At 38.7% G+C, this 12,903-nt stretch overlaps 1 protein-coding gene across 2 annotated transcripts in view; it reads left to right on the top strand.

Moving 5' to 3' along the window:
- Window positions 1-12,903, top strand: part of USH2A (usherin) — a gene marked incomplete at both ends in the record, with an annotated part of 794,746 nt that overhangs the window by 768,215 nt on the left and 13,628 nt on the right. For both annotated transcript variants that reach the window (XM_081220997.1, XM_081220996.1), the window contains 3 exons: window positions 2,575-2,751; window positions 4,127-4,210; window positions 5,948-6,192. In XM_081220997.1, the coding sequence (XP_081077123.1) occupies window positions 2,575-2,751; window positions 4,127-4,210; window positions 5,948-6,192 (506 nt within the window). The remainder of the gene's footprint in view (window positions 1-2,574; window positions 2,752-4,126; window positions 4,211-5,947; window positions 6,193-12,903) is intronic.

Raw genomic sequence — 12,903 nt, 5'->3', positions numbered from 1 at the left:
TTCTATTCTTTCTTGACATTGAAGAAGTGGCTGAAATTTGCAGTAGCACTGAAGGCGGAAGGGTTCTCTTCATCTGTTTACTGGATCCCCAGACATGGAAAAACACAATAGTTGACTGGCTGTTGTATGGGGTTTAAATACCATTTATGTTCCTTTTAACTCATTTTACAAACTAGCAGAGAGAAAAGGTGGATCAAAGAATACAAACCAGAAGATGCTTTGAAAATAGTATTTGCAATTTTATATAAACGTGATCAGAAAAGGGTCTAGAGAAGCATTAGCAACATATTCTGCTCCCTCTGCCTGAATTACACCTGCAGTGGAAGAGCAGAGGTGAGGTGTAAATGTTTAACAACTGGCCTCCGTGAAAGAAAAATGTCCTGATTTGCAGGGCTCAGCAATTTCCATGGTGTAAGTACTCCTACTTGGCTGATTTCAAGTTGCCAACGTGACAGCACTGAACACAGAGTTGGGAAAAGATTGTGTACCATTATATAATACTTCCACCATCCAGATACAATAGGTTTGAACAGCATGAGAGCATAGATAATAAAAGGTAGTGACGTAATTAAGAAGTTACAAAGTTTTAATATTTGTTACCTTTGTTTTAATATAATTTATTTAGGTTTATATGATTTAGTTTTTAATAGTGGCTGGGTTTAATAACCAACTCACAAAATTCCTGAATATTTAACGATCAGGATGAACCACTCACCACTGAAGGGCACCCATAAAGTGAATTAGTAAATCGTGCTCCTTTAAATAAATGTGTACTGATTTTAACAAAAAAAACATGGGCTTTGGCATTAAGCAGGCCTGGGTTCAGATCCTTTGTCCCCTACCAGCTACTGACATTAAGCAGGTTATTTGATCTCTCTAAACTTTAGTCTCCTCACATGAAAAATTAGGAACTAATTCTTACAAGATTGTTTTGAGGGTTAAATAAAATAAAATACATCAAGTACTTTATTGTACTTGCATTGTACTACTTTATTGGCATAGTAGCTGTTATCATTTTCTCAGTCTTCAAATCCCTTATTCCTGATTATTTTGATAGTTTGATCACTCTTTTTCCTCAGGAAGATCTCCAAATCCTGCAAGGCAAGTAAAGCCCCTACATTTCTATTTTTGTACTATTTACAAGCCTTCTCTTTGTCTGTACTGTTATAATGTAGGGGAGAAGTGGAAATCTACCAAAATTAAGTGACAGCGGGAAGCCACAGACAAATACAATAGTATGTTCCATTGTGATATTAAGCATAATTTGTGTTAAAAAATATTTAAAGAGGGCTTGATAGCTCTTGTTTCAGTATTTGCAGAAAAATTTTCCTATAACTTTATGAAAATACCTTATTTTAAAAGATGAGAATCAAATTTGTCTTCATGGTTGAATCTTATGATCACCAAAGCGTAATTATTCCTTATTTTGTTATATTTCCTCACATCAGCAACAGATGGATTTAATTTTTAAAGGAAAAAAGATATCCAATTTATTTCTACCACTCACTTTTTTTTTCTTTTCTTAAAAGCCAATTTCATATATAGCTGGATCTTAATGCCCTTACAAATGTATTGATTATTTTGGAGAAAATGAGATCTCATGAAATAAATCTCTTCTGACTTGACAAGATGATATGGTATCCCTTCATTTGTTCCTACAAAAATGATTCATTTAAAAGATGAGCCTCAGTTAAGGATTATTCTTTCTTTATTTTAGTAAGGAGTTGAAAAATGAAAAGTTCTCATTCCTGTTAAATGCACACAAAGTTGCTTCTCTATCTGATACAATACTTAGGAGACCTGAGCTTGATTATATACTAATGTACTGTGCTATTGATTGATTAGTCAGGGCAATGAATTATTATACTCGAATTGCTATTTGCAAGGCTTTTTAACTATCTTAGAAAACAAACGAACGGTTCAAGAAAAAGCTTTAAAAATAAATGGGTGCCAAAAGAACATAATTCACCATCTAAGCAGTTTAGTTAGGAGAAAATAAAATATTAACTTCATCTAGTCCTTGGGGCTTTGTAGCAATAAATACTGATTTGATATGAAAAATAGCTATCCACTGTAGTTAATAGTGTTAAGGATACTTTACCTGTTAAAAGAAGGAAAATGCAACAAAATATGAGCTCTGGGGCTATGCTGATGAGCAGAACCATTGTATGTTAATAGGTGTATTTCATAAAACACCACTCTCCATTGATTTTTCTTTTGGAAAGCAGGTGCAACATTGCTGAGAAAGCATTTCACATGTGTTCCCATGGTTTTCTTTTCACCCCCAAAGCCAGGTTTTTCCTTTAAGCAGTAAGGGAAATAGGAAGGGTTCCAGCAAGGACAAAAAAAATGTGTGCTCATATTTTAAAATAAAAAGCACACACACACCACACTATTTTTAGAACTTACAACCTTCTCCCACATATTTTTAGAACTTAGAACCTTCTCCCACTTATTTTTAGAACTTAGAAACTTCTTCCACCTATTTTTAGAACTTGCAACCTTCTCTCAGCTATTTTTAGAATTAGAACCTTTGTCCAACTATTTTTAGAACTTACGTCCTTCTCCCAACAGTGCCCCAGTACCGTGCCCCTTTCTCGGTGGACAGCAATCTATCCGTGGTATGTGTGGACTGGAGTGGCTCCTTCCTGCTGAATGGGCGGCTGAAGGAGTTCGTCTTGACCGATCGAGGGCAGCGTTTGTACAGTGGCCTCGACACCACCCTCTACATCCCAAAGACCGCAGACAGAAGTGAGTTTCCCATTCCCATTTCTCAGGGCACAAGAAGCTGAGTTTCCCACCTTTCCGAGATGCTCAATCTGTCGATCTGAAAGGTGACCTCAGATGGTCATCATTAACATGTCCTGGGTTAAGTGGTCACTTCTCGTGGGAAAGCGACTGCTCGGTGTCAGTCAGGTTTTCCTGATGACCCTTCTGATGTGGTCCTCTGAGCACTGCCTCTGCTGAGGTTCCCCAGGAACAAGACCAGAGGGCAGGTTATGTGCACTAGAGAAATAAAACCCACAGGCAAAGAGTATCCCGAAATAATACAATTTTAGGGACCTCGGAGACTTTCTCAATGCATCCACAGCCTCCAAAGAGAGCATAATCAGGCCATGACCATCCCCAAATCTTAGACCTTGAGTAAGAGCTTTCCTTAACCAACGTCGGTATCTGTTCTTGAAATAACAACGCTCTTCCCTCTAAAACTGAATACTTTCTCCCTATTTAATTACATGTCCTTCTTTGGTTTTCTTGTTTTTAAATTGAAATGAGAAAAAGCTTTTCAAGGTACTAAGTATTTTCTAATGATCAACATGGCCACAGGACCAATGGATGTGAGGCCCTTTTGGGCAATCTGGTTTTATACAATGAATTCATTAGTGGTTGATTTTTTTAGTTTCCTTGAAAATATGTATTATTTATTTTGGCTAAAAGGGGCAGGTAAACAATGAGCTCCAGCATTGCATTTACAGCATTTGAAACTTATCAGTAACATTTTTACAACAATTCAGCTACATGGTCACAGTTCTTGGTCACCTGGGCAGTTTGTTGTGATGAGGAGATGGCCTGAAAGTTGGGAAATACGGGTTCTACCCCTGGCCAGGCCTCTAATCATCTGTGTGACCTTACAAGACTCACTTCCCTCAGGCTCCTGGCTACTGTAAGAGGTATTTAGGCCATTTGATTTCCCAGATCCCTGTTGAGCCTTCCTGCTTAGTAGGAAACTCTGGGTTGCCTAGTGAAAGGAACACCTGTAAGTTTAAAGGAACAGTTTCAGATTATATGCAGAACAAGATACATTCTGTGAGTTAACCTTTATTCTTCAGATAATTCTTTTCCTTTGCTATATAATCTCTAAACTTCTTTAGTTCTGTTACATATATATATGTTATTATATAGGTAACATATATGTAATAACATATATGTTATAAACGTTATTACACTAATAGCTGTTTTTCTTGATAGTTTTTAAGTTAGAAATAAGTTTGCATAGTAGGTAAAACCTCATAACTTGATGTGGAATCCTGTTTTCAGACTTCTTCATGCTCTAATACATTGCTTTTCTGAAACTGTGCCCACTATTTGTAGATGTTGAATAACTGACTCATTTACCTTTGTCCAGCTTTCTTTTTCCAGGTCATCTGCACTACAGATGAAGGAAGTGTTAAGACACCTTTGATTCAATATGATACCAGCACTGGATTTGGTAAACATTTAACTCAAATCATATTTAGTGTAGTATCTACTCATTTTCCTAAAGAAGCATGCTTGTTTGTTTATACATATTTATGTTTGTTTATACATACATGTTTGTTTATACATATGTATCTACACATCTTAGCATACACCATATAGAAGAAATTGTGTTAAGTGTTGTAAGAATTTTTTTAAGTCCTCTTGAAACTTACATTAGGCAAGGAGTTAGGGTACACTCTTAAAATGCCAAGTCATTGAATTGTAGATGCAGAAAGATATGACTAAAGTTCTCTCCTAACCACAAATTCTGTCAATAAAGAGCTATATGAATTTGTGCACCAAAAAAAGTGAATTTATAGAGGAAGTCAGAGGAAAGAGAAAATACTCTAATGCCAATTTGTGTGGATAATAACGATAATATTCCAGATTCAGAGTTAGGGTTAGCAAAGTGTAGCCCCCCTCTCATGGAGTTCAAATTTTAATTTTAGTCACCTTCTCTCCCTCCCTTAAACATCCTCACCCCAGTGCTAAATGCTTCCCCTTTTAATCAACTTCCCCTGACAGTGTGGGTGTGAAGGCCAAGGAGGCCCATCCAGTCCTTGAGGGGCTGAAAAGGGGGAAGGCTGTCAAAAGAGTTGGCATTTACAGCTGTGTCTGTCCTTCCTCTTGGCCATGAGCATTGGCTTTAGAAGAGCAGCTCCCTGGCCCTCTGCTGCATGCCAGCCTGCATGGCGGCTGCGTGGATCCAGAGGCTTCTGAGCTGTTGCTAGCAAAGGGCTGGGATGGAGATGATCTCTGAGACTTTCTCCCACTCAGATTGCCAGGCCAACGGTGATTCCACAGCTTAACACTGTTCTGCAGTGATCCCATAAGCCTTTCCGAGTCTGCCCCGCTCATTTCAGCTTTCCCACATCCACAGACTTGACAATCCTGCTACTCCCCATCCTTCGATCCTTCATCCCTGGAAAGCCCTTACTTAGCACAGGGACTGGCACAGGGTAAATGCTTATTAAATGTGAGCTACGTCTATCAGCCTCATGTGCAGAGAATCACATCAACTGAACTCTTAACACCTGAATAGAAATCAAAGGTAAGTGGTCCCTTTGCTAAAGGATTTCCATCCCTAGGAAGCTCTCCCAGGGCATTTTGAGTGATGACTTGCAGAGCTTTTGTTACTTAACAGAGAGGCCAGAGTACAAGAAGTACTATAAAGACCACATGTTAGCACAAGCTATTAACATCCCAATGGAAAATGATATCTGACGTCTCAAAATCCAGTTTGAAAGAAACTTCACAGGAACAGGGCTGTTGCATGAAGTGAGGGGACCCTGGATCCACACAGCATTGACTGTGTATATAATGGGGTTTCTGTAGCAATATTAGTCTGGGATCCAACCCTCACATGAGCCCAGAAAGGACTGCTCCCCAGGCACACAGCTGTGAAGTAGGCTTTTCCCAAGGTTACTTTGGTAACCCTCTTAAAAATCCCCTCATCCCCCCTCCAACTGTATTTCCTGGGAGCGTGCCAAGGCAGCTGCAATTTCCAACCTGAGAGGTGTCAGCAAGGTCTCCCAAGGGCTGTAAACTTCTCCTTACACCCACCGACCCACTGCACCATTTCCCCAGCCTGAACACAAGTGCAACAAAGCACTATACATGCTTTTCTAATTTATTAAACAACAGAGCAAGAAATCATAAAATTGCCTTCTGAAATAACATTTCCCTTTTCTGTCCCTGGGTTTTGCAGGCCTGGTGCTGACAACTCCTGGAGAAAAGAAAGGATCAGGGAGCAAAAGCACAGAGTTCTACAGCGAGTTATGGTTCATAGTGTTAATGGCAATGCTGGGCTTGATCTTGTTGGCCATTTTTCTGTCCCTGATACTACAGAGAAAAATCCACAAAGAACCATATATAAGAGAGAGGCCTCCTTTAGTGCCTCTTCCAAAGCGGATGTCTCCATTGAATGTATACCCACCGGGGGAAACCCATACGGTATGTCTCTAAAGGCGGCCTCATTTCTCTATCACTGGACTAAAATATTTGTTTGTATTTAGAAGGAAATATTTTCAGAACCATAGTAGCAAGGGACTAGATGACACTTATGTTTGGCTAAATATGGAGACCAAGGGAGACTAACCCTAGAAGAGCATTCTCAACTTTGGCTGCACGTTAGAACCACCTGGTGCTACAGACTGAATATTTGTGTCCCCCCAAAATTCATGTGTTGAAACCCTAATCCCAAGTGTGATGGTATATGGGGGGAGGGCCTTTGGGAGGTAGTTAGGTCATGAGGGTGGAGCCCTCATGAATGGGATTAGTGCCCTTATAAAGAGAGAGCTCCCTTGTCCTTTCCACTATGTGAGGACCAGGAAGTGGGCCCACACCAGACACTCAATCTGCTGGCACCTTGATCTTGGACTTCCCAGCCTCCAGAATTTAAGAAATAAATTTCTGTTGCCTCTAGGTCACCCAGTCCATGGTATTCTGTTATAGCAGCCCTAATGGGCTAAGACATCTGGGAAAGTTTTTAAAATACTGATACCTGGGCCTTATCCCAGAAATTCTGATTTCATTGGCCTTGGATGGGGCCTGGGGATTGGTATTCTTTTTTTAACTCTGAAAGTGATTCTAATGTGCACCAGGGGTGAGTATTTCTGCTTTGTAGTTGTAAGTCAGGGGATTGTGGAGGAGAGTTGTATATTGAAATCACCTGGAGAATTTATAGGTTATATTACTGTGTAACTTGGGGAATTAGAAATAAAAGGGGAGATAGGGAAAGACTTAAGTGCCAGCAGTGCTGGGTCTGTTCTTGACCCTGACACCCTGCGCCAGTGCAGATGGATGACTCCTTGTGGCTCCAGACCACAGACCACCTACTGCCAAGATAGAGGTCAGGCAAAGATCTGGGGGGTCACACGGAGGGTGACACAAGGCATCACTGCACCAAGCACTCATTGAAGAGGTAAAAGATGACTGAATCCCATGGTGCAGTCTGGCGTGGGGCTGTGTCTACCTGGGCAAGGAAAGGCTGTAATTTATAAATCCCCCAGGTACCAGTCTGCTCCCCAAACTGTGTGCCAAAATGCATCCGCCCAAGGGGACCCCTTTTCCCCAGTTTGCACAAAGGTTCTATATGAGCTAGTGGCCACCCTGTGCAGCTGAAATTCTGATCACCAATTCCAATGTGTGGGGAGGCTTTCCACACCAACAGGCAATTCTCTGACACCAGCTGGGTGTCCTGCAGTTCAACTAAATTCTGACACTGTCTACCCAGAGATAGCATCAGATTCCACAGGGGAAGGGCTCAGTCCTACAAGACTCTTGTCCCCTCTGTGTCCCCTTCCCCGCCAACCTCAGACGCCAATCACAAGTCCAGATTGTCAACTGTGCTTCTGACCTACTGGCTACAGATTGGAGGTTCCAATGACCAAATCCTTGGGTTTCTTAATTTGTTAACAAATTTAATGAACAGTAACGAATTTTAAATTTGTTAACATTTTCAAGATCACAAAGCATAAATTGAGTCCAGCTAAGTCTAAGTGCAGTTTCTACTTGTACAGTCAGCCCTATATATCTACAGATTCCACACCCACAGACACAGGGGGCTGACCATGAGAATGGAGCATCCTCGGATTTTGGTACCCAGGGGAGGGAGTCCCGGAGCCAAATCCCCTTGGATACCAAGGGACAATTGTAATTACTGGCTTGCAGATCCTTTCATTCTCTGCAATACTAAACAAATAATGCAGTATCACCTCAACACTTAGCAATTAGTTTCTACTCACCGAGTGGTTTAAATTGCCGAACTCTTATATTATGAAAATGCATCTCCAGATAGTATTAATGTGTGGGTATGATTATACTGTCCTTGGAGAAACAAAGAATTTGGGTTTTGTTTTTTTTTTTTTTAATTTTATTGGAGTATAGTTGATTTACAATGTTGTGTTAATTTATGCTATAGAGCAAAGTGATTCAGTTATACATATATATATTCTTTTTCATATTTTTTCGATTGTGGTTTATCAAAAGATATTGAATATAGTTCTCCTGCTGTACAGTAGGCACTTGTTGTTTATCCATGCTATATACAATAGTTTGAATCTGCTAATCCCAAACTTCCAATCCTTACCTCCCCCATTGCCCTGCCCCTTGGCAACCACAAGTCTGTTCTCTGTGTCCTTGAGTCTGTTTCTGTTTCGTAGATAAGTTCATTTGTGTCATATTTTAGATTCCATCATAAGTGATACGATATGATATTTGTCTTTCTCTTTCTGACTTACTTTGCTTAGGAGGTTAATCTCTAGGTCCATCCATGTTGCTTCAAATGGCATTATTTCATTCTTGTTTATGGCTGAGTAATATTCTCTTATATAAATATAGCACTCTTCTTTATCCATGCATCTGTCAATGGACATGTAGGTTGTTTCCATGTTTTGGGTATTGTAGTGATTTTATGAATATTGGGGTGCATGTATCTTTTAGAATTAGAATTTTGTCCTGATATATGCCCAGGAGTGGGATTGCTGGATCATATGGCAACTCTATTTTTAGTTTTTGAGGACCATCCATACTGTTTTTTATAGTGGCTGCACTGATTTACATTCCCACCAACAGTGTAGGAGGGTTCCCTTTTCTATACTCGCCCTCCAGAACTCGTTATTTTTAAACATTTTAATGATGACTAGTCTGTCCAGTGTGAGGTGGTACCTCACTGTAGTTTTGATTTGCATTTCTCAAATAATTAGCGATGTTGAGCATCTTTTCATGTGCCTGTTGGACATGTGTATGTCTTCTTTGGAGAAATGTCTACTGCGGTCTTCAGCCCACTTTTCAGTTAGGTTGTCTGTTTTTTTTATTATTAAGCTGTATGACCTGTTTGTATATTTTGTAAATTAAGCCTTTATCATTTGCATCATTTGCAAATAATTTCTCCCAGTCCATAGGTTGTCTTTTCATTTTATTTATGGTTTCCTTTGCTATGCAAAAGCTTATAAGTTGGATTAGGTCCCAATTAGTGACTTTTCCTTTTATTTTTTTAACATCTTTATTAGAGTATAATTACTTTACAATGTTGTGTTAGTTTCTGCTATATAACAAAGTGAATCAGCTATATGTATACATATATCCCCATATCCCCTCCCTTTCGAGTCTCCTTCCCACCCACCCTATCACACCCCTCTAGGTGGTCACAAAGCACTGAGCTGATCTCCCCATGTTATGCAGCTGCTTCCCACTAGCTATCTGTTTTACATTTGGTAGTGTATATATGTCAGTGCTACTCTTTCACTTCGTCCCAGCTCACCCTTCTCCCTCCCCATGTCCTCAAGTCCATTCTCTATGTCTGTGTCTTTATTCCTGTCCTGTACCTAGGTTCATCAGAACCATATTTTTTTCTAGATTCCATATATATGTGTTAGCATACAGTATTTGTTTTTCTGACTTACTTCACTCTGTATGACAGACTCTAGGTCCATTCACCTCACTACAAATAACTCAATTTCGTTTCTTTTTATGGCTGAGTAATATTCCATTGTATATACATGCCACATCTTCTTTATCCATTCATCGGTTGATGGACACTTGGGTTGCTTGCATGTCCTGGCTATTGTAAATAGTGCTGAAATGAACATTGTGGTACATGACTCTTTTTGAATTATGGTTTTCTCGGGTATATGCCCAGTAGAGGTATTGCTGGGTCGTCTGGTAGTTCTATTTTTACTTTTTTAAGGAACCTCCATACTGTTTTCCATAGTGGCTGTATCTATTTACATTCCCACCAACAGTGCAAGAGGGTTCCCTTTTCTCCACACCCTCTCCGGCATTAGTTGTTTCTAGATTTTTTGATGATGGCCATTCTGACTCGTGTGAAGTGATACCTCATTGTAGTTTTGATTTGCATTTCTCTAATGATTAATGATGTTGAGCATTCTTTCATGTGTTTGTTGGCAATCTGTATATCTTCTTTGGAGAAATGTCTATTTAGGTCTTCTGCCCATTTTTGGGTTGGGTTGGTTTTTTTGTTGTTGTTGTTGTTATTGAGCTTCATGAGTTGCTTGTATGTTTTGGAGATTAATCATTTGTCACTTGCTTCATTTGCAAATATTTTCTCCCATTCTGAGCGTTGTCTTTTCGCCTTGTTTATGGTTTTTTTTGCTGTGCAAAAGCTTTTAAGTTTCATTAGATCCCATTTGTTTATTTTTGTTTTTATTTCCATTTCTCTAGGAGGTGGGTCCAAAAGGATCTTGCTGTGATTTTTGTCATAGAGTGTTCTGCCTATATTTTCCTCTAAGAGTTTGATAGTGTCTAGCCTTACATTTTGGTCTTTAATCCATTTTGAGTTTATTTTTGTGTATGATGGTAGGGAGTGTTCTAATTTCATTGTTTTACATGTAGCTGTCCACTTTTCCCAGCACCAATTATTGAAGAAGTTGTCTTTTCTCCACTGTATATTCTTGCCTCCTTTATCAAAGATACGATGACCATACGTGCGTGGGTTTATCTCTGGGCTTTCTATCCTGTTCCACTGATATATACTTCTTTTTTACCATACTGTCTTGATTACTGTAGCTTTGTAGTATAGTCTGAAGTCAGGGAGCCTGATACCTCCAGCTCCATTTTGCTTTCTCAAGATTGCTTTGGCTATTCAGGGTCTTATGTGTTTCCATAGAAATTGTGAAATTTTTTGTTCTAGTTCTGTGAAAAATGACAGTGGTAGTTTGATAGGGATTGCATTGAATCTGTAGATTGCTTTGGGTAGTAGAGTCATTTTCACAATGTTGATTCTTCCGATCCAAGAACATGGTATATCTCTCCATCTATTTGTATCATCTTTAATTTCTTTCATCAGTGTCTTATAATTTTCTGCATACAGGTCTTTTGTCTCCTTAGGTAGGTTTATTCCTAGATATTTTATTCTTTTTGTTGCAATGGTAAATGGGAGTGTTTTCTTAATTTCACTTACAGATGTTTCATCATTAGTGTATAGAAATGCAAGAGATTTCTGTGCATTAATTTTGTATCCTGCTACTTTACCTAATTCATTGATTATCTCTAGTAGTTTTCTGCTAGCATCTTTAGGATTCTCTATGTATAGTATCATGTCATCTGCAAAGAGTGACAGCTTTACTTCTTCTTTTCCAATTTGGATTCCTTTTATTTCTTTTACTTCTCTGATTGCTGTGGCTAAAACTTCCAAAACTATGTTGAATAATAGTGATGAGAGTGGGCAACCTTGTCTTCTTCCTGATCTTAGTGGAAATGGTTTCAGTTTTTCAACATTGAGGACGATGTTGGCTGTGGGTTTATCATATATGGCCTTTATTATGTTGAGGAAAGTTCCCTCTATGCCTACTTTCTGCAGGGTTTTTATCATAAATGGGTGTTGAATTTTGTGGAAAGATTTCTCTGCATCTATTGAGATGATCATATGGTTTTTCTCCTTCAATTTGTTAATATGGTGTATGATGTTGATTGATTTGCATATATTGCAGAATCCTTGCATTCCTGGGATAAACCCCACTTGATCATGGTGTATGATCCTTTTAATGTGCTGTTGGATTCTGTTTGCTAGTATTTTGTTGAGGATTTTTGTGTCTGTGTTCATCAGTGATATTGGCCTGTAGTTTTCTTTCTTTGTGACATCTTTGTCTGGTTTTGGTATCAGAATGATGGTGGCTTCATATAATGAGTTTGGGAGTGTTCCTCCCTCTGCTATATTTTGGAGGAGCTTGAGAAGTATGGGTGTTAGCTCCTCTCTAAATGTTAGATAGAATTCACCTGTGAAGCCCTCTGGTCCTGGGCTACTTTTTGTTGGAAGATTTTTAATCAATTTCAATCTCAGTGCTTGTGATTGGTCTCATCATATTTTCTATTTCTTCCTGGTTCAGTCTCGGACCCATTGTGCCTTTCTAAGAATTTGCCCATTTCTTCCAGGTTGTCCATTTTATTGGCATAGAGTTGCTTGTAGTAATCTCTCATGATCCTTTGTATTTCTGCAGTGTCAGTTATTGCTTCTCCGTTTCATTTCTAATTCTATTGATTTGAGCCTTCTCCCTTCTTTTCTTGATGAGTCTGGCTAATGGTTTATCAATTTTGTTTATCTTCTCAAAGAAGCAGCTTTTAGTTTTATTGATCGTTGCTATCGTTTCCTTCATTTCTTTTTCATTTATTTCTGATCTGATCTTTATGACTTCTTTCCTTCCTCTAACTTTGGGGGTTTTTTTGTTCTTCTTTCTCTAATTGCTTTAGGTGTAAGGTTAGGTTATTTATTTGAGATGTTTCTTGTTTCTTAAGGTAGGATTGTATTGCTATAAACTTCCCTCTTAGAACTGCTTTTGCTGCATCTCATAGGTTTTGGGTCATTGTGTTTTCATTGTCATTGTTTCTAGGTATCTTTTGATTTCCTCTTTGATTTCTTCAGTGATCTCTTGGTTATTAATTAGTGTGTTGTTTAGCCTCCATGTGTTTTTATTTCTTACAGATTTTTTTCTTGTATTTGATATCTAGTCTCAGAGTGTTGTGGTCGGAAGAGATACTTGATATGATTTCAATTTTCTTAAATTTACCAAGGCTTGATTTGTGACCCAAGATATGATCTGTCCTGGGGAATGTTCCATAAGCACTTGAGAAGATGTGTATTCTGTTGTTTTTAGACAGAATGTCCTATAAATATCAATTAAGTCCATATTGTTTAATGTATCATTT

The sequence above is a fragment of the Mesoplodon bidens genome (assembly GCF_964165515.1).
Source record: "Mesoplodon bidens genome assembly, chromosome: 2".
NCBI lineage: Eukaryota > Metazoa > Chordata > Mammalia > Artiodactyla > Ziphiidae > Mesoplodon > Mesoplodon bidens.
This window is presented reverse-complemented; position numbering and strand designations above follow the sequence as displayed.